Source organism: Lissotriton vulgaris, chromosome 9 (assembly GCF_964263255.1).
Source record: "Lissotriton vulgaris chromosome 9, aLisVul1.2, whole genome shotgun sequence".
Lineage (NCBI taxonomy): Eukaryota > Metazoa > Chordata > Amphibia > Caudata > Salamandridae > Lissotriton > Lissotriton vulgaris.
Window position 1 is genome coordinate 20740992 of NC_141697.1, and position 27017 is coordinate 20768008.

A 27017-nucleotide genomic window follows, 5' to 3' on the forward strand; every position below is an offset into this window, starting at 1 on the left:
ATGTTTTACATGTCCCTTGGCCCTCCCTCTCGTCCCTGTTTGTCCCTCACAACCCTTTTCTGTCATGGCTTCCTCACATGCCACCTTGGTGCTCCCAGTGGAAGCGATATACCAGCTGCAGGCCATGCCTCAGGGTTTGTCAGCTCCCTTTCTCGCCCCTGGATACATGAGTTCCCGCTCTTACCTCACTGTCCCCTTCGCCCTCATCTCTTTCGGCCGTATAAGTGGTAATGAAGTCTCAGCCTCCTGAATCTACCCTATATCATAGTAGGATACAGTCTTTAACGCATGCCTTTCTCCTTGTGTTTTACAGGCAGTTTTTTGCAGCCACCGTATTTGCCAAACTGCTGCACAGCGATGCTTATGGGAGGATACCCATTATGCAGTTCTTCAATTATGTAATGCGGAAAGGTGGGTGCTTGACAGGACTAAGTAAGGAATTGGTGCAAAGGTTTGTCCAGTCGAGGCTCCTCCCTCCTATTACAGATGACCAAGGCTGTACCAGTTGTGCTTTTTTTCCTCACCCAGCGTGGTCCCTTGAAACAAAAATTCTGAAAAAACTGGATTCTTTATCCTAATCAGTGTTGTTCGAGGCATGTGGGCTGCTGAATCCATATCTGTGCATAGATCGCCGCCTAGTGTTGGGTCTGGATGATTGCACATTGTTGTCCTGGAAGAGTCTTCGAAGTATCACGAGATAGGTGGCTCCTCCCCTGGACTACAGTGCGCATGGGCATCCACTCCATCCTCAGATTGTTTTTTTCCGCCATTGGGTTCGGATGCATATTTGTTAACTCAAGTTCATAATCGATAAAAAACTTTCCCTTTGGCCAAAAGGCCTTTAGTTATCGTCGGTATTGTCTTGCGATCGGTGCCCAGTTCTTGTTCCAGCTCAGTTCCCGAGCCGGACGTCCAGAGGAGCCGCGTGGCTTTTCGGCACTGAAGGCCCGGTCGACGCCAGAGGCCTTACCGACGAACCATCATGGAACGGAGCCCGTTCAAGAGATGTCCCGTTTGCAACTCAAAATATCCTCACATCGATGTCCACCCGGTGTGCAACAAGTGCCTGTCGCCGGATCCCGATGAAGCCTGCTGTATGGCTTGTTCTCGTTTCCGCTCCAAGAAGATGATTCGACTTCGAAGCGCAGCGCGCAAGGAGGCCCAGCAGACGGCACCTGACCCAGTGAACATTTTCGATACCGAGGAGAATGAGGGAGTCGAGCAGGAAGTTCGAGAGAACCTGTCTGATCCTGCATCAGAGATCGACTCCAGTTACGACGCTGATGTTGAAATGGTCGATAATGAAGACGTCGTCGACGAGGTAGAAGACGACGATGTGGCCTTTGGGGCCGTGGAAGATAGCTCGAGCGAAGAGCTAGGCCCAACCGTTGGTACGGGGGCCGAGACCAAAACACTCAATAAGGCTCAGGTCGAGGGATCGCCACATAGCCTTACCCGAGATCGTACACTTGGTTCTACAGCCTAGCCTCAAGGCCCGGCTACGGACATGTCTAACGAGCCACTGGTTGACCGATCGAAACCGAAAGAGAAAGCATCGGTGTCTACACAACCGAAAGCACTGGAAGCAAATTCGAAACCAAAAGTGCGTATTGCTTCGGTCGGCTCGAAGACCTCTGAACTGTCTGCACCGACGAAGCAATAAAGTGTTATCGACCCGGTGAGGTCGCTAAAGGGTGTCGAGCCGAAGAATGGGACACCGAAGAAACTGGTCAAGGACGTCGACCCGAAGAAGTCGGCGCCGAAGGCTGTCGACACAGACAAAGCACTCGGAGCTCAGAAGGTACTCGATCCTACGCGTCGACCAGACAAGGCTAGGAGCGGTACAAACCTCGAGACCACACCTGGCGGGGGCTCGAAGGAACCCGTCGAGTCGACACAGCCGTCCGCCTCCTTTTCAAAACAGGTGTCGGAATCACTGAAACGCATTAAAGAGAAGGCTTCAACTGTCGGACCGAAGAGTACTCCACCACCAATGCCGATCAGTAAATCTCAAAAATCGTCGGCGCCCATCCAGTTCACGCTGCCGCCGAAAGTGGTACCTAAGGCCTTCGCCCCTAGGACAGCCGTCGAAGCGACCAAGAAGGTGTCCACGGGGCCTAAGCCTACAACTGCAGAAGTGGTCACAAAGCATCGACAGCCTCCGCTTGAAGTGCAGTCGAAGCAATTCATCGACGCAGACACAGGTAGATTTTCTATTTACAAACGAAAGATCGCCCCTGAGCAGCCTATGGAGTCCTATAAAATTCCATTAAAAAAGAAGGCTTCTGCTACATCACCTCTTCTTGTTGAACCTATATCACCACAGGGACAAGACACTGCTCCTATCTCGCCCACATACTCAGATGTGGAGACAGGGGAAGGTGACAATGAGGAGTACAGTTATCCTGTAGACACTGATCCTGAAGATCACAATGAACCCTGGGCAGACGCTGCTGATCCAGGAGATTCACATACTGTTCCAGACAGTCATGTCTATGCTGTAAAAACCTCGCCTACTGAAGACACGGCGGCGTTTAATGCACTTATTGAAAGGGCTGCCAAAAATCATGATGTCCAGCTCCATGCTGACCCTATTGAAGAGGATTTTTTGTTTGACACCTTCTCAACCTCAGAAAGAACTGTCAAAACTCTACCAATGCTGAAGGGTGTCTTAAAACATGCTGGAGAAATTTTTAAAGAGACCACAAGGGCAAGGGTGATAAACCCCAGGATTGAGAACAAATACAAACCGGCACCTGGGGACCCTACCTATATCAAGGGACAGTTGCCGTTGGACTCTCTGGTTGTTTCCAATGCCCGGAAGAGGGCAAACTCGCAAACAACGGGTGATGCTCCTCCCCCTGACAAAGAATCTAAAGTGCTAGAGGCATCAGGGAAAAGGGTGGCAGCTCAAGCGGCCGATATCTGGCGCATTTCCAATACTCAGACATTCTTAGCCAGATATGACCGGGCTCATTACGACACACTTGAAACCCTGTTACAATACTTGCCAGATGAGTATAAGGAGGCAGCAGAGATGCTCATACAGGAAGGGAAGCATATATCAAACGCATCTATCAAGTGTGTGCTGGACGCAGCAGACACCGCGGCCAAGGCGATTAACACAAGTGTAATGTTACGGCGACGTGCCTGGCTGAGAATCTCCGGTTTCGAGCCTGAGATACAAACCACCATACTAAATCAGCCTGTTAACCCGGATCACTTATTTGGACCAGAGGTGGACACCACCTTGGAAAAAATCAAAAAAGACACTGAGACTGCAAAGTCTATGGGGGCTCTACAGTCGCAGCAGTTCAGGGGTGGTTCTTTTCGCCGCTCAAACAATAGAGGAGTTTCCAGAGGCCAGCTGTCCCAGCATCGACAGCCTCCGCTTGAAGTGCAGTCGAAGCAATTCATCGACGCAGACACGGGTAGATTTTCTATTTACAAACGAAAGATCGCCCCTGAGCAGCCTATGGAGTCCTATAAAATTCCATTAAAAAAGAAGGCTTCTGCTACATCACCTCTTCTTGTTGAACCCATATCACCACAGGGACAAGACACTGCTCCTATCTCGCCCACATACTCAGATGTGGAGACAGGGGAAGGTGACAATGAGGAGTACAGTTATCCTGTAGACACTGATCCTGAAGATCACAATGAACCCTGGGCAGACGCTGCTGATCCAGGAGATTCACATACTGTTCCAGACAGTCATGTCTATGCTGTAAAAACCTCGCCTACTGAAGACACGTCGGCGTTTAATGCACTTATTGAAAGGGCTGCCAAAAATCATGATGTCCAGCTCCATGCTGACCCTATTGAAGAGGATTTTTTGTTTGACACCTTCTCAACCTCAGAAAGAACTGTCAAAACTCTACCAATGCTGAAGGGTGTCTTAAAACATGCTGGAGAAATTTTTAAAGAGACCACAAGGGCAAGGGTGATAAACCCCAGGATTGAGAACAAATACAAACCGGCACCTGGGGACCCTACCTATATCAAGGGACAGTTGCCGTTGGACTCTCTGGTTGTTTCCAATGCCCGGAAGAGGGCAAACTCGCAAACAACGGGTGATGCTCCTCCCCCTGACAAAGAATCTAAAGTGCTAGAGGCATCAGGGAAAAGGGTGGCAGCTCAAGCGGCCGATATCTGGCGCATTTCCAATACTCAAGCATTCTTAGCCAGATATGACAGGGCTCATTACGACACACTTGAAACCCTGTTACAATACTTGCCAGATGAGTATAAGGAGGCAGCAGAGATGCTCATACAGGAAGGGAAGCATATATCAAACGCATCTATCAAGTGTGTGCTGGACGCAGCAGACACCGCGGCCAAGGCGATTAACACAAGTGTAATGTTACGGCGACGTGCCTGGCTGAGAATCTCCGGTTTCGAGCCCGAGATACAAACCACCATACTAAATCAGCCTGTTAACCCGGATCACTTATTTGGACCAGAGGTGGACACCACCTTGGAAAAAATCAAAAAAGACACTGAGACTGCAAAGTCTATGGGGGCTCTACAGTCGCAGCAGTTCAGGGGTGGTTCTTTTCGCCGCTCAAACAATAGAGGAGTTTCCACAGGCCAGCTGTCCCAGCAAACACAATACAGTAAAGAAGGCGCGCAAACCACCTACACCAAACAAAGTAGAGGTGGCTATCGTGGACACGGCACCAAGGGCAGAAGTCGTGGAAACAACAGCTCCTGATCCTCCGCCACTAACAAACAGTGACGCCTTATCACTGCCCCCCGACCATACCACACCGGTCAGGGGGAGACTACAACAGTTCCTGCCAGTCTGGAAATCCATCACTACAGACAGGTGGGTGAGGAAGCTTATCCAGTACGGTTATTGTCAGGAGTTAACATCCACTCCACCCAACATACCCCCAAGGCACCGTCCTATGTCCACAGAGCATTTGCACTTATTGCAGCAGGAGATAGTCGTCATGCTGCAAAAAGGAGCCATAGAGCTCGTGCCTGTGGAGGAAAAAGGTACAGGGGTGTACTCGCTGTACTTCTTGATCCCAAAAAAGAACGGGTCCCTCAGACCCATACTGGACCTCAGGCCTCTAAACCAGTACATTCTATCAGAACACTTTCACATGCTCACATTGCAGCAGGTTCTACCATTACTCAGTCAGGGAGATTTCCTCGCAACATTAGATCTGAAGGATGCATATTTCCATATTCCGCTACACCCGTCACACAAAAAATACCTCAGGTTCACCATTCAGAATCCGCATTATCAATTCAAGGTCCTCCCTTTCGGAGTGACGACTGCACCCAGGGTGTTTACCAAGTGCCTGGCGACAGTGGTTGCACACCTACGGAGACAGAACGTTCACGTCTACCCTTATCTGGACGACTGGCTTATCCAGGCGAAGTCGGCCAAGCAGTGTGCCGCCCACATGTCCCACACCATTCACCTTCTTCACGATCTAGGGTTTTCACTGAATTATCCAAAGTCCCACCTTCAGCCCGCCCACGTACGGCAGTATCTGGGCGCGACAATAGATACTCTGGCAGCCAAAGCACAGCCAAATTCAGTGAGGATCAACAGCATTCAATCGCTGATACAAAAATTCAGACCACAACGCTCGCTCCCGGCACGAATGTTCATGCAGTTGATAGGCATGATGGACTCCTGCATCTTCATAGTCCCGCACGCGAGACTACATATGCGTCCGCTTCAGGAGTGCTTAGCACGTCAGTGGAATCAGGCTCACGGACAGTTGAAAGACCTAGTGTTGGTGACAGGTCGTGCATACAACTCTCTGCATTGGTGGAATCCACAAAACCTTTGCAGGGGCCGACCGTTCCAGGAGCCTGTGCCACAGATTATTCTGACAACGGACGCATCTCTCCAGGGATGGGGAGCTCATGTACTCCACTACACAGTGCAGGGACTATGGACGCAGCAGCAAAAGAAGATGCACATCAACCTTCTAGAACTGATGGCAATCTTCATGGCGATGAAGGCATTCAAAGTACATCTGTGCAACAAGGTTGTCTTGATCCGGACGGACAACATGACGGCCATGTACTACATACAAAAGCAAGGAGGTACACACTCTCCACAGTTGTCTCATCTGGCTTAGAGCAGGTGGAAGTGGGCCATTCAGAGGAACATCTTCCTCATGGCGGAACACCTCCCGGGCAAGGACAATCAGATGGTAGACCTGCTCAGCAGGTACAGCCACCAAATGCATGAGTGGGAGATGCCTCCATCAGTACTCCAGCCGTACTTCCAGCAGTGGGGTCATCCAGAGATAGACCTGTTCGCCACAAAGGAAAACGCCAAATGCCAAAGCTTTGCCGCCAGGTTCCCACATCCACAGTCGCAGTTGCAGATGAACTGGTCAGGCATATTTGCGTACGCTTTTCCCCCAGCACCTCTAATACCGCTGGTGGCGCGCAAGCTGAAGCAACACTCGATGACACTCATCCTGGTTGCTCCGACGTGGGCACGCCAACCATGGTACACCACGTTTCTAGAACTATCCGTGGTACCGCATCAAAGGCTGCACCTCACACCCAGGCTTTTGACGCAGAACCATGGCGACATACAGCATCCAGATCCGCAACAGCTCAACCTGGTGATCTGGCTCCTGAGGTCTTAGAATTTGGCTATCTTAACCTGCCTCCTGACTGTATGGATATCATAAGGGAGGCAAGAAAGCCCACCACCAGAGCATGCTATGCGGCAAAATGGAAGCGGTTTGTCATTTATTGTGCAGACCACAACATCAACCCGCTAGATGCATCTACTCACGACATCATTTGTTAGCTGTTACATCTATACAAATGCAATCTGGCCTATACTTCCATTCGTATACATTTGTCAGCAATAGCAGCTTATCTCCAAAACAGGCAGCATCTCTCGCTTTTCAGAGTGCCTGCCATTAAAGCCTTTCTGGAGGGACTCAAACGAGTTATTCCTCCCCGACACCCACCAGCTCCTGAATGGAACTTAAATGTGGTCCTCACCAGACTGATGGGTCCACCTTTTGAGCCTCTACACTCATGCGAGATTCAGTTCTTGATGTGGAAAGTGGCTTTCCTGATAGCAATCACATCGCTGCGACGAGTTAGTGAACTCCAGGCACTAACTATCCAGGAGCCATTCATACAGATTCACTCCAACAGGATGGTACTCCGCACTAACCCTAAGTTTCTTCCTAAAGTGGTTTCACAGTTCCATATCAATCAGACTATTGAACTGCCTGTGTTCTTCCAAAATCCTAAGTCAGTGGCGGAGAGAATGCTCCACACACTAGACGTCAAAAGAGCTCTAATGTACTACATAGATAGGACCAAAGATTTTCGGAAAACTAAACAACTGTTTGTTGCCTTTTTGCCACAACACAAAGGCAACCCCATTTCCAAAGCAGGTATAGCCAGGTGGATCGTTGCGTGCATTCAAATTTGCTACCAAAAAGCCAAGCGCACATTAACGGTTCCCCCACGGGCCCACTCCACCCGCAAGTTGGGGGCCTCCATGGCTTTCCTTGGAAATATTCCTTTAGAAGACATATGTAGAGCAGCCACATGGTCTACCACACACACACTTACCAAACACTACTGCGTAGATGTGCACTCCAAACAGCAGGCAGCTGTAGGGCAGGCTGTTCTAAAAACACTTTTTCAAACTGCTGCAGCTGGCACAGGCAGCCGCCGCTAATGGTGGGACTGCTATGTATTCTATGCACAGATATGAATTCAGCAGCCCACATGCCTCGAACCGAATATGCTACTTACCAGTATGCATCTGTTCTTGGCATGTAGGGCTGCTGACATTCATATCGCCCGACTTCCTCCCCGGCGCCTGTAGCGGCTGCAGCACTTAGAATTACTCTTAGCATGGTCATCACTCACGGTGTTACACTCCATCTTTCCCACAATGGATAAAAACAATCTGGGGATGGAGTCGATGCCCATGCGCACTGTAGTCCATGGGAGGAGCCACCTATCTCGTGATACTTCGAAGACTCTTCCAGGACAACAATGTGCACTCATCCGGACCCAACACTAGGCGGCGATCTATGCACAGATATGAATGTCAGCAGCCCTACATGCCAAGAATAGATGCATACTGGAGTAGCATATTCGTTACTCCTTGTTGTCCATCTGGGTGCTTTCTTCATCTCATATGCCAAAGAAGCCGTCTCTCGCCCGGTGAGGACTGTTTTATCTGCATGTGGTGTCTCATGGGTCATTGTGTCTCAGTAGTGCAGGCTGTCCTGCAGCTCTGAATGTGTCCGAGGGGCGGTATTTTTCCCGGTGAGGATTGTTTTATCTGCATGTGGTGTCTCATGGGTCACCATGTCTCAGTAGTGCAGACTGTCCTGCAGCTCTGCTTGTGTCCGAAAGGCCGACTCTCTCCCGGTGAGGACTGTTTTATCTGCATGTGGTGTCTCTTGGTCATCGTGTCTCAGTGGTGCAGGCTGTCATGCAGCTCTCACTGTGTCACAGAGGCTGTCTCTTATCTGCATGTGGGTCTCATGGGTCATCGTGTCTCAGTAGGGCAGGCTGTCATGCAGCTCTCAGTTTGTCACAGAGGCCGTCCCTCTCTGGTGAGGACTGTTTTATCTGCATGCATGTCTATGGGTCATCGTGTCTTAGTAGGGCAGGCTGTCATGCAGCTCTCACTGTGTCACAGAGGCCGTCTCTCTCCCAGTGTGGACTGTTGTATCTGCATGTGGTTTCTCATGGGTCCTAGTGTCTCAGTAGTGCAGGCTGTCATGCAGCTCTACTTGTGTCCGAGAGGCCGTCTCTCTCTGGATGAGGACTGTTTTATCTGCATGTGGAGTCTCATGGGTCACAGTGTCTCAGTAGTGCAGGCTGTCATGCAGCTCTCAGTGTGTCGGAGAGGCCGTCTCTCTCCTAGTGAGGACTGTTTTATCTGCATCTGGTGTCTCATGGGTCCTAGCGCCTCAGTAGTGCAGGCTGTCATGCAGCTCTCACTGTGTCACAGAGGCCGTCTCTTTCCCGGTGAGGATTGTTTTGTCTGCATGTGGTGTCTATGGGTCTTTGTGTCTCAGTAGTGCAGGCTGTCATGCAGCTCTCACTGTGTCACAGAGGCCGTCTCTTTCCCGGTGAGGATTGTTTTGTCTGCATGTGGTGTCTATGGGTCTTTGTGTTTCAGTAGGGCAGGCTGTCATGCAGCTCTGTGTGTCGGAGAGGCCGTCTCTCTCCTGGTGAGGATTGTTTTATCTGCATGTGGTGTCTCTTGGGTCATAGTGTTTCAGTAGTGCAGGCTGTCATGCAGCTCTCAGTGTGTCACAGAGGCCGTCTCTCCTGGTGAGGACTGTTTTATTTGCATGTGGTGTCTCTTGGGTCACAGTGTCTCAGTAGTGCAGGCTGTCATTCAGCTCTGTGTGTCGGAGAGGCCGTCTCTCTCTCTGGTGAGGACTGTTTTATCTGCATGTGGTGTCTCTTGGGTCATAGTGTCTCAGTAGTGTAGGCTGTCATGCAGCTCTCACTGTGTCACAGAGGCTATTTCTTATCTGCATGCATGTCTATGGGTCATCGTGTCTTAGTAGGGCAGGCTGTCATGCAGCTCTCACTGTGTCACAGAGGCGGTCTCTTTCCCGGTGAGGATTGTTTTGTCTGCATGTGGTGTCTATGGGTCTTTGTGTCTCAGTAGGGCAGGCTGTCATGCAGCTCTGTGTGTCGGAGAGGCCGTCTCTCTCCTGGTGAGGATTGTTTTATCTGCATGTGGTGTCTCTTGGGTCATAGTGTCTCAGTAGTGCAGGCTGTCATGCCATCGAGCACAACAGAGACAGTGACTACCTTGTACACTGCATGAAGAGACTTTACTAAGCTCTGCTTATGTCCCCATTGTGGTCTGAAACTATTTACGGCCAACTCGAGGGCTGCGCTATTAACGAACTTAACCCCTTCCCCTGCCTTCACTCTGCGAGCAGGCACCGCAACCAGAACAGGTCGTCGATACCGCCTGCAACATGGGTCTATGAGACTACCGCAACTCCAAGGCGTTAATAATTATTTTCACAACCAGGCAATTATTATTGGTCCTGATGATGATCCCGTTAGTATAGGGGCAAGGGATCGAAACTTCGACTTTCCAAATACAGTGTCTCAAATTATACCATTGTGTTATTAAATTGCTGTCACTGACCTTGCAGAACTATGTATTAAGATGTACGCCACGTTCTGCTCCAAAAGTTATTGCCTGAAAATCTATTTTGTCCTTCATCCTTTCTCTTTACTTTTTCTTTCCTTCACACTGGGTACAGGACTGTGCCCCTCTTATTCCTGTGTGTTCTGTTTCTATTAATTCAACATTTATCAAATAAATATTCCATGTCCAGCTGGATATTGGATTCAAACTTATAATACTCATCGTGGTCTATAAATGAATTTCCTTGCACCATTTTATAAACTGAGGACCATTGTTCTTTGAAATAACCAATTACCCGTGAACCGCAGTGATCCTATCGGGTTCCCTTGTTTTGTTCAAATCAGTTGTGCAGGCTGTCATGCAGCTCTCACTGTATCGGAGAGGCCGTCTCTCTCCTAGTGAGGACGGTTTAATCTTCATGTGGTGTCTCATGGGTCCTAGCGTCTCAGTAGTGCAGGCTGTCACGCAGCTCTCAGGTTGTCGGAGAGGCCGTCTCTCTCCTGGTGAGAACGGTTTAATCTCCATGTGGTGTCTCATGGGTCCTTGCGTCTTAGTAGTGCAGGCTGTCATGCAGCTCTCACTGTGTCACAGAGGCTGTCTCTTATCTGCATGCGTGTCTTCTGGGTCATTGTGTCTCAGTAGGGCAGGCTGTCGTACAGCTCTGAGTATGTCTCTCCTTGTGAGGACTTTTTTATCTGCATGTGGTGTCTCGTGGGTCATTGTGTCTCTGTAGTGCAGGCTGTCATGCAGCTCTCACTGCGTCACAGAGGCTGTCTCTTATCTGCATGTGTGTCTCATGGTTCATTGTGTCTCAGTAGGGCAGGCTGTCATGCAGCTCTCAGTGTGTCAAAAGGCCGTCTCTTCCCTGGTGAGGACTGTTTTAACTGCATGTGGTGTCTCATGGGTCCTAGTGCCTCAGTAGTGCAGGCTGTCATGCAGTCTCAATGTGTAACAGAGGCCGCCTATCTCCTGGTGACGATTGTTTTATCTGTATGTAGTGTCTGCGTCATTTCTCAGTAGTGCAGGCTGCCATGCAGCTCTGAGTGTATCGGAGAGGCTGCCTCTCTCCCAGTGAGGACTGTTTTATCTGCATGTGATGTCTCATGGGTCATTGTGTCTCGGTAGTGCAGGCTGTCATGCAGCTCTCACTGTGTCACAGAGACTGCCTCTTATCTGCATGCGTGTCTCATGGGTCACCGTGTCTCAGTAGTGCAGGCTGTCATGCAGCTCTCAGTGTGTCGGAGAGGCCGTCTCTCTCCCAGTGAGGACTGTTTTATCTACATGTGGTGTCTCATGTTATGTTATGTTATAGTAAGTCTTTTATAGCGCTCGGCTACTCAGAAGAGTGTCCCGGCGCTTTATTGACAACCTAAGAAGACAGACACAACACAACAGACGGGGAAAGTAAGATCAAAGAACAGAAGAGACTAGGAAGCAAAGAGCCAGGTTTTCAGGCCCTTCCTGAAAGCCAGCAGATTTGAAGTGCTGCGTAGGGTAAGGGGCAGACTGTTCCAGAGCTGAGGTGCCCGGAGCATGAATGAACGGCCTCCAAAGCGGGACTTCCTTATACGTGGAACAATAGCAAGGAATTTCGCCTCTGACCTCAAGGATCGGGCAGGGCGATAAACGGCGAGCCTCTTCTGAAGGTATTTCGCCCCCGTGGCATAAAAGGCCTTGTGGGCAAGGGTAAGGGCTTTAAAAACTATCCGCTGTCGGATAGGCAGCCAATGAAGTGACTGCAACAGTCCTGAGACTTTAACTCGCCTATGCAGGCCAAAGATGGCCCGTGCTGCCGCGTTTTGGACTACCTGCATCCGTTGCAGGAGATATTCGGGCAGACCGAGATATAGGACATTGGAGTAATCCAATCTTGACCCTATCAGGGCCTGTACCGTAGTCCTCCTGTGATCCACGGAAAGCAACGGAAAAAACTTCCGTAGCATGCGGAGAAGCCCAAAACAAGTACCAGTGAGGGTAAGGATCTGAAAACTGAGAGTCACACCGTTGTCTATTTTAACCCCCAAATTCTTAGCTGACTGCGACGGGCATCCCGGGGGAGACATGTCGGCCGGCCACCATACCTGCCAGTCCGGGGCGGATTGACTGCCGAAGAAGAGCACCTCCGATTTGTCAGAGTTGCACTTGAGGCTGTTCAGTTGGAGCCATTTGAACACAGCCCCAAGGCACTCACGGACACTCTCTCCGTCAAAATCCTCTCCTTTCCGACAGGTAAAGAGCAGCTGGGTGTCATCAGCGTAGGACACGATCTGGGCCCCGAAGGACTCAGCCAGAGCCGCCAAAGGGGTCATGAAGATATTAAAGAGAGTCGGGCTCAATACAGAGCCCTGCGGGACTCCGACTCCCAATGGCGGCATCTCGGCAGTGCTAGAGGAGGCCCAGACCGTCTGTAAACCAGCTGAGCACCGTCCCCCTCAGACCAATGTCATGTAGTCTGACGAGGAGATCCTCGTGGGGGACGGTGTCAAAGGCCGCCGACAGGTCTAGCATGATCAGCATTGCTCTACCACCCAGGTCTAACGTCTCCTTGATGGCCTCCGACACCTCCAGCAGCGCCGTCTCCGTGCTAAGATTAGGACGGAAGCCCGATTGAGTGGGATGGAGCAAATCGTGTGTTTCCAAAAAGTTGGAAAGCACGTTGTGCACGTGTTTCTCCACGGTCTTGGCCAGCGCTGGGAGGAGGGAGATAGGCCTATAGTTGGCCAAAACCTCAGGGGCCAAGCTGGGCTTCTTAATAAGGGGGATGACCATCGCTTGCTTCCAAGCCACAGGGACCACACCCTGGCTAAGCGAAAGATTCAGAATGGGATTGACCATCAGGTTTACGACTGCCGCCAGCTTCGCTAGAACTTATGCCGGACATGGATCGCATGGCGATCCAGATTTAAGGTTGGCCAGAAGGGTCAGAGACAAAGCCATAGAGATAGGCGGAAAGTCAGATAAGACTGGCCCTAAAGAAACCAGTGGAATTAAACCTCCCTTAGAGCAAGGGAGAGCACTAATCGGTCTTGATGGAAAGGAGTCTTGTATCAGCCTGATCTTTGTCGTAAAGAAGTCTGCAAGATCCGCTGCCCACAACTCTGTGGGAGCAGTCTTGGCCACACTCGACCGTGGGGACGTAAATTCCCTAACAATCGTGAAAATCTCTTTATACGAGTTAGATGCATCCTCAATTCTCCTGGCAAAATAGCTCTTTTTCTCCAGGAAAATATCTCGGTGGTAAGCTTTAACCATCGTACGGTATTCGAGTCTAGCAGCTGCACTATACTGCGCTCGCCAGGCCCTTTCTGCCACCTTGCACTGTCCTAGCGTCTCAGTAGGGCAGGCTGTCATGCAGCTCTCACTGTGTCACAGAGGCCGTCTCTCTCCCAGTGAGGACTGTTTTATCTGCATGTGGTGTCTCATGGGTCCTAGTGCCTCAGTAGTGCAGGCTGTCATGCAGTCTCAATGTGTAACAGAGGCCGCCTATTTCCTGGTGACGATTGTTTTATCTGTATGTAGTGTCTGTGTCATTTCTCAGTAGTGCAGGCTGTCATGCAGCTCCGAGTGTGTCGGAGAGGCCGGCTCTTTCCTGGTGAGGATTGTTTTATCTGCATGTGGTGTCTGTTGGGTCATAGTGTCTCAGTAGTGCAGGCTGTCATGCAGCTCTGAGTGTGTCGAGACTGTCATGCAGCTCTCACTGTGTCACAGAGGCCGTCTCTCTCCCAGTGAGGACAGTTGTATCTGCATGTGGTGTCTCTTGGGTCATTGTGTCTCAGTAAGGCTGTCATGCAGCCCTCACTGTGTCACAGAGGCTGTCTCTCTCCCAGTGAGGACTGTTTTATCTGCATGTGGTGTCTCTTGGGTCATAGTGTCTCAGTAGTGCAGGCTGCCATGCAGCTCTGAGTGTGTCCGAGAGGCCGTCTCTCTCTCCTGGTGAGGACTGTTTTATCTGCATGTGGTGTCTCTTGGGTCATAGTGTCTCAGTAGTGCAGACTGTCATGCAGCTCTCAGTGTGTCAGACGCCGTCTCTCTCCCGGTGAGGATTTTTTTATCTGCATGTGGTGTCTCATGGGTCACCATGTCTCAGTAGTGCAGGCTGTCATGCAGCTCTGCTTGTGTCCGAAAGGCTGTCTCTCTCCCGGTGAGGACTGTTTTATCTGCATGTGGTGTCTCTTGGGTCATAGTGTCTCAGTAGTGCAGGCTGTCATGCAGCTCTCACTGTGTCACAGAGGCTGTCTCTTATCTGCATGCGGGTCTCATGGGTCATCGTGTCTCAGTAGTGCAGGCTGTCATGCAGCTTTGAACGTGTCCGAGGGGCTGTATTTTTCCCGGTAAAGATTGTTTTATCTGGATTTGGTGTCTCTTGGGTCATAGTGTCTCAGTAGTGCAGGCTGCCATGCAGCTCTGAGTGTGTCTGAGAGGCCGTCTCTCTCCTGGTGAGGACTGTTTTATCTGCATGTGGTGTCTCTTGGGTCATAGTGTCTCAGTAGGGCAGGCTGTCATGCAGCTCTCACTGTGTCACAGAGGCTGTCTCTTATCTGCATGCGGGTCTTATGGGTCATCGTGTCTCAGTAGGGCAGGCTGTCATGCAGCTCTGTGTGTTGGAGAGGCCGTCTCTCCCCTGGTGAGGATTGTTTTATCTGCATGTGGTGTCTCTTGGGTCATAGTGTCTCAGTAGTGCAGGCTGTCATGCAGCTCTCAGTTTGTCACAGAGGCCGGCTCTCTCCTGGTGAGGACTGTTTTATCTGCATGTGGTGTCTCTTGGGTCATAGTGTCTCAGTAGTGCAGGCTGTCATGCAGCTCTCAGTTTGTCACAGAGGCCGTCTCTCTCCTGGTGAGGACTGTTTTATCTGCATGTGGTGTCTCTTGGGTCATAGTATCTCAGTAGTGCAGGCTGTCATGCAGCTCTCAGTGTGTCGGAGAGGCCGTCTCTCTCCTAGTGAGGACTGTTTTATCTGCATCTGGTGTCTCATGGGTCCTAGCGCCTCAGTAGTGCAGGCTGTCATGCAGCTCTGTGTGTCACAGAGGCCGTCTCTCTCCTAGTGAGGACTGTTTTACCTGCATGTGGTGTCTCTTGGGTCATAGTGTCTCAGTAGTGCAGGCTGTCATGCAGCTCCGAGTGTGTCGGAGAGGCAGTCTCTCTCCTGGTGAGGATTGTTTTATCTGCATGTGATGTCTCATGGGTCCTAGTGTCTCAGTAGTGCAGGCTGTCATGCAGCTCCGAGTGTGTCGGAGAGGCCGTCTCTCCCCTGGTGAGGACTGTTTTATCTGCATGTGGTGTCTCATGGGTCCTAGCATCTCAGCTCTCACTGTGTCACAGAGGCTGTCTCTTATCTGCATGCGTGTCTCATGGGTCATCGTGTCTCAGGCAGGCTGCCATGCAGCTCTGAGTGTATCGGAGAGGCTGCCTCTCTCCCAGTGAGGACTGTTTTATCTGCATGTGGTGTCTCATGGGTCATTGTGTCTCGGTAGTGCAAGCTGTCATGCAGCTCTCACTGTGTCACAGAGACTGTCTCTTATCTGCATGCGTGTCTCATGGGTCATCGTGTCTCAGTAGTGCAGGCTGTCATGCAGCTCTCAGTGTGTCGGAGAGGCCATCTCTCTCCCAGTGAGGACTGTTTTATCTACATGTGGTGTCTCATGAGTCCTAGCGTCTCAGTAGGGCAGGCTGTCATGCAGCTCTCACTGTGTCACAGAGACCGTCTCTCTCCCAGTGAGGACTGTTTTATCTGCATGTGGTGTCTCTTGGGTCATAGTGTCTCAGTAGTGCAGGCTGTCCTGCAGCTCTCAGTGTGTCGGAGAAGCCGTCTCTCCCCCAGTGAGGACTGTTTTATCTGCATGTGGTGTCTCTTAGGTCATAGTGTCTCAGTAGTGCAGGCTGTCATGCAGCTCAGAGTGTGTCGGAGAGGCCGTCTTTCTCCTGGTGAGGATTGTTTTATCTGCATGTGATGTCTCATGGGTCATTGTGTCTCTGTATTGCAGGCTGTCATGCAGCACTCGGTGTGTCACAGAGGCCGACACCTGCGCACTCCAGTTGAGCATTGTTTGTTTACACATCCCATACGCCCAGAACATGTCTTGCTGAGCCCTTGGCATGTCAGAAGTCTGCACAGCCCTATCAAGCACTACTACTATAAGCACATTGTGTCTTAGGTCATTGTGACCAACTAGTGCCTGTCATGCAGTCTGTGTCTCAGACAGCCCCGTACTACTCTAGCGAGCATTGCTCATATTTATGCATGGCCATGCTTGTACTTATCTCCCCTCTCCTGCACTGAGAGCTGTCTCTCTGATACTTCTCTCGTCTTCCACAGTGTGGCTTCACCAGACTAGGATTGGCCTGAGTCTGTACGATGTGGCAGGACAGGGGTACCTACGGGAGTCTGTAAGTACTGCACTCTTCTAGCTTCTGCACCTGGGTGAAGAAGCCTCTAATCTGCTAAATGTATTCTATACATATGCACCTAATGGTTCTCTTCACCCTGCATGCCCCCTTGTGATCTCTGCATTCATTGTCTTACTGCCTTCTCTCTGTTCCCTCTGCAGTTCCTGAGCTCTCTGTTTGTCAGTCCATCTCTCCTATCAGTACTTCCTGATCTCAATGATGTCCTTTAGTGATCCCAACTTTCCCATTTAGCAGTTCTTTCTTTCTCTGATTTTGCTGTCTGTTCTCTCTCCTCAGCAGGCCCTGCTCCCTGTTATTCTTCCATACTCTCTCCTCGTTATTCTTCCATACTCTCTCCTCAGCAGGCCCTGCTCCCTGTTATTCTTCCATACTCTCTCCTCAGCAGGCCCTGCTCCCTGTTATTCTTCCATACTCTCTCCTCAGCAGGCCCTGCTCCCTGTTATTCTTCCATACTCTCTCCTCAGCAGGCCCTGCTCCCCGTTATTCTTCCATACTCTCTCCTCAGCAGGCCCTGCTCCCTGTTATTCTTCCATACTCTCTCCTCGTTATTCTTCCATACTCTCTCCTCAGCAGGCCCTGCTCCCTGTTATTCTTCCATACTCTCTCCTCAGCAGGCCCTGCTCCCTGTTATTCTTCCATACTCTCTCCTCAGCAGGCCCTGCTCCCCGTTATTCTTCCATACTCTCTCCTCGTTATTCTTCCATACTCTCTCCTCAGCAGGCCCTGCTCCCCGTTATTCTTCCATACTCTCTCCTCAGCAGGCCCTGCTCCCTGTTATTCTTCCATACTCTCTCCTCAGCATGCCCTGCTCCCCGTTATTCTTCCATACTCTCCTCTCAGCAGGCCCTGCTCCCTGTAACTCTTCCATACTCTCTCCTGAGCAGGCCCTGCTCCCCGTTATTCTTCCATACTCACCCCTCATCAGGCCCTGCTCCCTGTTATTCTTCCATACTCTCTCCTCAGCAGGCCCTGCTCCCTGTTCTTCTTCCATACTCTCTCCTCAGCAGGCCCTGCTTCCTGTTATTCTTCCATACTCTCTCCTCAGCAGGCCCTGCTCCCTGTTATTCTTCCATACTCTCTCCTCAGCAGGCCCTGCTCCCTGCTATTCTTCCATACTCTCTCCTCAGCAGGCCCTGCTCCCTGCTATTCTCCTATACTCTCTCCTCAGCAGGTCCTGCTCTCTGTTATTCTTCCATACTCTCTCCTCAGCAGGCCCTGCTCCCTGTTATTCTTCCATACTCACTCTCTCCTCAGCAGGCCCTGCTCCCTGTTATTCTTCCATACTCTCTCCTCAGCAGGCCCTGCTCCCTTTTATTCTTCCATACTCTCTCCTCAGCAGGCCCTGCTCCCTGTTATTTTTCTATACTCTCTCTTCAGCAGGCCCTGTTCCCCGTTATTCTTCCTTACTCTCTCCTCAGCAGGCCCTGCTCCCTGTTATTCTTCCATACTCTCTCCTCAGCAGGCCCTGCTCCCTGTTATTCTTCCATACTCTCTCCTCAGCAGGTCCTGCTCTCTGTTATTCTTCCATACTCTCTCCTCAGCAGGCCCTGCTCCCTGTTATTCTTCCATACTCTCTCCTCAGCAGGCCCTGCTCCCTGTTATTCTTCCATACTCTCTCCTCAGCAGGCCCTGCTCCCTGTTATTCTTCCATACTCTCTCCTCAGCAGGCCCTGCTCCCTGTTATTCTTCCATACTCTCTCCTCAGCAGGCCCTGCTCCCTGTTATTCTTCCATACTCTCTCCTCAGCAGGCCCTGCTCCCGGTTATTCTTCCATACCCTCTCCTCAGCAGGCTCTGCTCCCCGTTATTCTTCCATACTCACTCCTCAGCAGGCCCTGCTCCCTGTTATTCTTCCATACTCTCTCCTCAGCAGGCCCTGCTCCCTGCTATTCTTCCATACTCTCTCCTCAGCAGGCCCTGCTCCCTGTTATTCTTCCATACTCTCTCCTCAGCAGGCCCTGCTCCCTGCTATTCTTCCATACTCACTCTCTCCTCAGCAGGCTCTGCTCCCTGTTATTCTTCCATACTCTCTCCTCAGCAGGCCCTGCTCCCTGTTATTCTTCCATACACTCTCCTCGTTATTCTTCCATACACTCTCCTCGTTATTCTTCCATACTCTCTCCTCGTTATTCTTCCATACTCTCTCCTCAGCAGGCCCTGCTCCCTGTTATTCTTCTATACTCTCTCCTCAGCAGGCCCTGCTCCCTGTTATTCTTCCATACTCTCTCCTCAGCAGGCCCTGCTCCCCGTTATTCGTCCATACTCTCTCCTCAGCAGGCCTTGCTCCCTGTTATTCTTCCATACTCTCTCCTCAGCATGCCCTGCTCCCCGTTATTCTTCCATACTCTCTCCTCAGCAGGCCCTGCTCCCCGTTATTCTTCCATACTCTCTCTTCGTTATTCTTCCATACTCTCTCCTCAGCAGGCCCTGCTCCCTGTTATTCTTCAGTACTCTCTCCTCAGCAGGCCCTGCTCCCTGTTATTCTTCCATACTCTCTCCTCAGCAGGTCCTGCTCCCTGTCATTCTTCCATACTCTCTCCTCAGCAGGCCCTGCTCCCTGTTATTCTTCCATACTCTCTCCTCAGCAGGCCCTGCTCCCTGCTATTCTTCCATACTCTCTCCTCAGCAGGCCCTGCTCCCTGTTATTCTTCCATACTCTCTCCTCAGCAGGCCCTGCTCCCCGTTATTCTTCCTTACTCTCTCCTAAGCAGGCCCTGCTCCCTGTTATTCTTCCATACACTCTCCTCGTTATTCTTCCATACTCTCTCCTCGTTATTCTTCCATACTCTCTCCTCAGCAGGCCCTGCTCCCTGTTATTCTTCCATACTCTCTCCCCGTTATTCTTCCATACTCTCTCCTCAGCAGGCCCTGCTCCCCGTTATTCTTCCTTACTCTCTCCTAAGCAGGCCCTGCTCCCTGTTATTCTTCCATACACTCTCCTCGTTATTCTTCCATACTCTCTCCTCAGCAGGCCCTGCTCCCCGTTATTCTTCCATACACTCTCCTCGTTATTCTTCCATACTCTCTCCTAAGCAGGCCCTGCTCCCTGTTATTCTTCCATACACTCTCCTCGTTATTCTTCCATACTCTCTCCTAAGCAGGCCCTGCTCCCTGTTATTCTTCCATACACTCTCCTCGTTATTCTTCCATACTCTCTCCTCAGCAGGCCCTGCTCCCTGTTATTCTTCCATACTCTCTCCTCAGCAGGCCCTGCTCCCTGTTATTCTTCCATACTCTCTCCTCAGCAGGCCCTGCTCCCTGTTATTCTTCCATACTCTCTCCTCAGCAGGCCCTGCTCCCTGTTATTCTTCCATACTCTCTCCTCAGCAGGCCCTGCTCCCCGTTATTCTTCCTTACTCTCTCCTAAGCAGGCCCTGCTCCCTGTTATTCTTCCATACACTCTCCTCGTTATTCTTCCATACTCTCTCCTCGTTATTCTTCCATACTCTCTCCTCAGCAGGCCCTGCTCCCTGTTATTCTTCCATACTCTCTCCTCAGCAGGCCCTGCTCCCTGTTATTCTTCCATACTCTCTCCTCAGCAGGCCCTGCTCCCCTTTATTCTTCCATACTCTCCCCTCAGCAGGCCCTGCTCCCTGTTACTCTTCCATACTCTCTCCTGAGCAGGCCCTGCTCCCCGTTGTTCTTCCATACTCACCCCTCAGCAGGCCCTGCTCCCTGTTATTCTTCCATACTCTCTCCTCAGCAGGCCCTGCTCCCTGTTCTTCTTCCATACTCTCTCCTCAGCAGGCCCTGCTCCCTGTTATTCTTCCATACTCTCTCCTCAGCAGGCCCTGCTCCCTGTTATTCTTCCATACTCTCTCCTCAGCAGGCCCTGCTCCCTGTTATTCTTCAATACTCTCTCCTCAGCAGGCCCTGCTCCCTGTCATTCTTCCATACTCTCTCCTCAGCAGGCCCTGCTCCCTGTTATTCTTCCATACTCTCTCCTCAGCAGGCCCTGCTCCCTGTTATTCTTCCATACTCTCTCCTCAGCAGGCTCTGTTCCCTGTTATTCTTCCATACTCTCTCCTCAGCAGGCTCTGCTCCCCGTTATTCTTCCATACTCTCTCCTCAGCAGGCCCTGCTCCATGTTAATATTCCATACTCCCTCCTGAGCAGGCCCTGCTCCCCGTTATTCTTCCATACTCACTCCTCAGCAGGCCCTGCTCCCTGTTATTCTTCCATACTCTCTCCTCAGCAGGCCCTGCTCCCTGTTATTCTTCCATACTCTCTCCTCAGCAGGCCCTGCTCCCTGTTATTCTTCCATACTCTCTCCTCAGCAGGCCCTGCTCCCTGTTATTCTTCCATACTCTCTCCTCAGCAGGCCCTGCTCCCTGCTATTCTTCCATACTCTCACCTCAGCAGGCCCTGCTCCCTGTTATTCTTCCATACTCTCTCCTCAGCAGGCCCTGCTCCCTGCTATTCTTCCATGCTCTCTCCTCAGCAGGCCCTGCTCCCGGTTATTCTTCCATACTCACTCTCTCCTCAGCAGGCTCTGCTCCCTGTTATTCTTCCATACTCTCTCCTCAGCAGGCCCTGCTCCCCGTTATTCTTCCATACTCTCTCCTCGTTATTCTTCCATACACTCTACTCGTTATTCTTCCATACTCTCTCCTCGTTATTCTTCCATACTCTCTCCTCAGCAGGCCCTGCTCCCTGTTATTCTTCCATACTCTCTCCTCAGCAGGCCCTGCTCCCTGTTATTCATCCATACTCTCTCCTCAGCAGGCCCTGCTCCCCGTTATTTTTCCATACTCTCTCCTCAGCAGGCCCTGCTCCCTGTTATTCTTCCATACTCTCTCCTCAGCAGGCCCTGCTCCCCGTTATTCTTCCATACTCTCCCCTCAGCAGGCTCTGCTCCCCGTTATTCTTCCATACTCTCTCCTCGTTATTCTTCCATACTCTCTCCTCAGCAGGCCCTGCTCCCTGTTATTCTTCCATACTCTCTCCTCAGCAGGCCCTGCTCCCTGTTATTCTTCCATACTCTCTCCTCAGCAGGTCCTGCTCCCTGTCATTCTTCCATACTCTCTCCTCAGCAGGCCCTGCTCCCTGTTATTCTTCCATACTCTCTCCTCAGCAGGCCCTGCTCCCTGTTATTCTTCCATACTCTCTCCTCAGCAGGCCCTGCTCCCCGTTATTCTTCCATACTCTCTCCTCAGCAGGGCCTGCTCCCTGTTATTCTTCCATACTCTCTCCTCGTTATTCTTCCATACTCTCTCCTCAGCAGGCCCTGCTCCCTGTTATTCTTCCATACTCTCTCCTCAGCAGGCCCTGCTCCCCGTTATTCTTCCATACTCTCTCCTCGTTATTCTTCCATACTCTCTCCTCAGCAGGCCCTGCACCCTGTTATTCTTCCATACTCTCTCCTCAGCAGGCCCTGCTCCCTGTTATTCTTCCATACTCTCTCCTCAGCAGGCCCTGCTCCCTGTTATTCTTCCATACTCTCTCCTCAGCAGGCCCTGCTCCCTGTTATTCTTCCATACTCTCTCCTCAGCAGGCCCTGCTCCCCGTTATTCTTCCATACTCTCTCCTGAGCAGGCCCTGCTCCCCGTTATTCTTCCATACTCACTCCTCAGCAGGCCCTGCTCCCTGTTATTCTTCCATACTCTCTCCTCAGCAGGCCCTGCTCCCTGTTATTCTTCCATACTCTCTCCTCAGCAGGCCCTGCTCCCTGTTATTCTTCCATACTCTCTCCTCAGCAGGCCCTGCTCCCTGTTATTCTTCCATACTCTCCCCTCAGCAGGCTCTGCTCCCCGTTATTCTTCCATACTCTCTCCTCGTTATTCTTCCATACTCTCTCCTCAGCAGGCCCTGCTCCCTGTTATTCTTCCATACTTTCTCCTCAGCAGGCCCTGCTCCCTGGTATTCTTCCATACTCTCTCCTCAGCAGGTCCTGCTCCCTGTCATTCTTCCATACTCTCTCCTCAGCAGGCCCTGCTCCCTGTTATTCTTCCATACTCTCTCCTCAGCAGGCCCTGCTCCCTGTTATTCTTCCATACTCTCTCCTCAGCAGGCCCTGCTCCCCGTTATTCTTCCATACTCTCTCCTCAGCAGGCCCTGCTCCCTGTTATTCTTCCATACTCTCTCCTCGTTATTCTTCCATACTCTCTCCTCAGCAGGCCCTGCTCCCTGTTATTCTTCCATACTCTCTCCTCAGCAGGCCCTGCTCCCTGTTATTCTTCCATACTCTCTCCTCAGCAGGCCCTGCTCCCCGTTATTCTTCCTTACTCTCTCCTAAGCAGGCCCTGCTCCCTGTTATTCTTCCATACACTCTCCTCGTTATTCTTCCATACTCTCTCCTCGTTATTCTTCCATACTCTCTCCTCAGCAGGCCCTGCTCCCTGTTATTCTTCCATACTCTCTCCTCAGCAGGCCCTGCTCCCTGTTATTCTTCCATACTCTCTCCTCAGCAGGCCCTGCTCCCCGTTATTCTTCCATACTCTCTCCTCAGCAGGGCCTGCTCCCTGTTATTCTTCCATACTCTCCCCTCAGCAGGCTCTGCTCCCCGTTATTCTTCCATACTCTCTCCTCGTTATTCTTCCATACTCTCTCCTCAGCAGGCCCTGCTCCCTGTTATTCTTCCATACTCTCTCCTCAGCAGGCCCTGCTCCCTGTTATTCTTCCATACTCTCTCCTCAGCAGGTCCTGCTCCCTGTCATTCTTCCATACTCTCTCCTCAGCAGGCCCTGCTCCCTGTTATTCTTCCATACTCTCTCCTCAGCAGGCCCTGCTCCCTGTTATTCTTCCATACTCTCTCCTCAGCAGGCCCTGCTCCCCGTTATTCTTCCATACTCTCTCCTCAGCAGGGCCTGCTCCCTGTTATTCTTCCATACTCTCTCCTCGTTATTCTTCCATACTCTCTCCTCAGCAGGCCCTGCTCCCTGTTATTCTTCCATACTCTCTCCTCAGCAGGCCCTGCTCCCCGTATTCTTCCATACTCTCTCCTCGTTATTCTTCCATACTCTCTCCTCAGCAGGCCCTGCACCCTGTTATTCTTCCATACTCTCTCCTCAGCAGGCCCTGCTCCCTGTTATTCTTCCATACTCTCTCCTCAGCAGGCCCTGCTCCCTGTTATTCTTCCATACTCTCTCCTCAGCAGGCCCTGCTCCCTGTTATTCTTCCATACTCTCTCCTCAGCAGGCCCTGCTCCCCGTTATTCTTCCATACTCTCTCCTGAGCAGGCCCTGCTCCCCGTTATTCTCCCATACTCACTCCTCAGCAGGCCCTGCTCCCTGTTATTCTTCCATACTCTCTCCTCAGCAGGCCCTGCTCCCTGTTATTCTTCCATACTCTCTCCTCAGCAGGCCCTGCTCCCTGTTATTCTTCCATACTCTCTCCTCAGCAGGCCCTGCTCCCTGTTATTCTTCCATACTCTCCCCTCAGCAGGCTCTGCTCCCCGTTATTCTTCCATACTCTCTCCTCGTTATTCTTCCATACTCTCTCCTCAGCAGGCCCTGCTCCCTGTTATTCTTCCATACTTTCTCCTCAGCAGGCCCTGCTCCCTGGTATTCTTCCATACTCTCTCCTCAGCAGGTCCTGCTCCCTGTCATTCTTCCATACTCTCTCCTCAGCAGGCCCTGCTCCCTGTTATTCTTCCATACTCTCTCCTCAGCAGGCCCTGCTCCCTGTTATTCTTCCATACTCTCTCCTCAGCAGGCCCTGCTCCCCGTTATTCTTCCATACTCTCTCCTCAGCAGGCCCTGCTCCCTGTTATTCTTCCATACTCTCTCCTCGTTATTCTTCCATACTCTCTCCTCAGCAGGCCCTGCTCCCTGTTATTCTTCCATACTCTCTCCTCAGCAGGCCCTGCTCCCTGTTATTCTTCCATACTCTCTCCTCAGCAGGCCCTGCTCCCCGTTATTCTTCCTTACTCTCTCCTAAGCAGGCCCTGCTCCCTGTTATTCTTCCATACACTCTCCTCGTTATTCTTCCATACTCTCTCCTCGTTATTCTTCCATACTCTCTCCTCAGCAGGCCCTGCTCCCTGTTATTCTTCCATACTCTCTCCTCAGCAGGCCCTGCTCCCTGTTATTCTTCCATACTCTCTCCTCAGCAGGCCCTGCTCCCCGTTATTCTTCCATACTCTCTCCTCAGCAGGGCCTGCTCCCTGTTATTCTTCCATACTCTCTCCTCGTTATTCTTCCATACTCTCTCCTCAGCAGGCCCTGCTCCCTGTTATTCTTCCATACTCTCTCCTCAGCAGGCCCTGCTCCCTGTTATTCTTCCATACTCTCTCCTCGTTATGAGGAAATATAAATTTTATGGTCAAGATTGTGTTCCCTAGCGTGTACCCCACCGACTCCATGTAACAGCTTAAAGTGCATGTAACTTCCCTCCTGTGCCAGCTACGAAGACGCAAATACATTTGCGTCCAACGTTAACATGTCCTCTTTCAGACCCACCCTGAATGGGTTGAATAGCCCGTTCCTAAGTATGCTATGCCAACGTCTTTTTGTAGTGTACCTTACACGTTTTTCAGCTCTGGCAAAGTAGGCCCTGAATTTCTGCCATCGAGCCATTTTTCTGGCTTCTGACTCTGAAAACCTCAGCCCAGGCTGCCTCTGTACCCGTGAACTCTGACTTACTTCTAGCGCGGCCCACCGTGCTTAGCTCAGCCTGCTGCCTGCCAAGACTAACTATAACCTTCGAGTTATCTGTTCCGCTCCTCGAAAATACATTCCTGCCTACTAGCTTCAGTAAACATCTCCCTCATCTGTAGAGCAAAGGGCCAACCTGTCTCCGTGCAAGTAATTCATAGCCTCTGTTACCATGCTTCCATGGAAGGCCCATGCCCCCACGCTTCTCATGCAGACACTCAGGCGCTTATACACGCACTCACAGTCAGTATAGAATAGCTTCTGCCCCAGAGACCTTTCCCTCCAGATAGTATGGTTCCCAAACATCAGATATCAGATATGATAGAAGTACAAGTTGATCTGACATGCCAGACTTCTGTCTCTTTCCGTCAGTGTAAATGTCAAGTTTCCTGCACCCTCCAGTTTCACGTCAATCACACGTCATGCAGCTGCGCGCGCATCCAAGTTTCCGATTTCTGCTGACATTGCAACATTTCTGTTAGTACCACCCCTTCTGTGACACCTATCTGGTGACGTTTCTAGCACACACCTCTAGTTCGCGCCTAGTTCACGCCTTCTGATTACGTATTGCTAACACGTGGATACTGTTATCTTGTCTTCTCTCAGCTGTTACGCCTACCACATGTTTTTCTATGACAATGAATTAAGTATATAAGCTATGTACTGTCAATAAAATGTGGTGCGCACTCTTCTATCCCTTCCTGAACCCTGTGTGGTTGCGGGAACATGATAGCTAAATCATGACCATTCCTTTTTAAGGAATAAAACCCCTAAGAACTCTAACACCACGGACTCTGCCTCCTTCTTTCCGATTGAGTTATTATTGATTAAGTACTTACCTGCATAGAAATTATGATAGTAAATTAAATATTTACCACATTTATTCTTCCATACTCTCTCCTCAGCAGGCCCTGCTCCCTGTTATTCTTCCATACTCTCTCCTCAGCAGGCCCTGCTCCCTGTTATTCTTCCATACTCTCTCCTCAGCAGGCCCTGCTCCCTGTTATTCTTCCATACTCTCTCCTCAGCAGGCCCTGCTCCCCGTTATTCTTCCATACTCTCTCCTCAGCAGGCCCTGCTCCCCGTTATTCTTCCATACTCACTCCTCAGCAGGCCCTGCTCCCTGTTATTCTTCCATACTCTCTCCTCAGCAGGCCCTGCTCCCTGTTATTCTTCCATACTCTCTCCTCAGCAGGCCCTGCTCCCTGTTATTCTTCCATACTCTCTCCTCAGCAGGCCCTGCTCCCTGTTATTCTTCCATACTCTCTCCTCAGCTGGCCCTGCTCCCTGTTATTCTTCCATACTCTCTCCTCAGCAGGCCCTGCTCCCTGCTATTCTTCCATACTCTCTCCTCAGCAGGCCCTGCTCCCTGTTATTCTTCCATACTCTCTCCTCAGCAGGCCCTGCTCCCTGCTATTCTTCCATGCTCTCTCCTCAGCAGGCCCTGCTCCCGGTTATTCTTCCATACTCACTCTCTCCTCAGCAGGCTCTGCTCCCTGTTATTCTTCCATACTCTCTCCTCAGCAGGCCCTGCTCCCTGTTATTCTTCCATACTCTCTCCTCAGCATGCCCTGCTCCCTGTTATTCTTCCATACTCTCTCCTCAGCAGGCCCTGCTCCCCGTTATTCTTCCATACTCTCTCCTCAGCAGGCCCTGCTCCCTGTTATTCTTCCATACTCTCTCCTCGTTATTCTTCCATACTCTCTCCTCAGCAGGCCCTGCTCCCTGTTATTCTTCCATACTCTCTCCTCAGCAGGCCCTGCTCCCTGTTATTCTTCCATACTCTCTCCTCGTTATTCTTCCATACTCTCTCCTCAGCAGGCCCTGCTCCCTGTTATTCTTCCATACTCTCTCCTCAGCAGGCC

The 27017-nt window shown here is 51.1% G+C and overlaps 1 protein-coding gene across 2 annotated transcripts in view; it reads left to right on the plus strand.

Annotated features, from left to right (window-relative positions):
• PPP2R3C (protein phosphatase 2 regulatory subunit B''gamma) overlaps positions 1 to 27017 on the plus strand; it is a 237723-nt gene that overhangs the window by 86929 nt on the left and 123777 nt on the right. For both annotated transcript variants that reach the window (XM_086936937.1, XM_086936938.1), the window contains exons 5-6: positions 314 to 411; positions 16468 to 16538. In XM_086936937.1, the coding sequence (XP_086793063.1) occupies positions 314 to 411; positions 16468 to 16538 (169 nt within the window). The remainder of the gene's footprint in view (positions 1 to 313; positions 412 to 16467; positions 16539 to 27017) is intronic.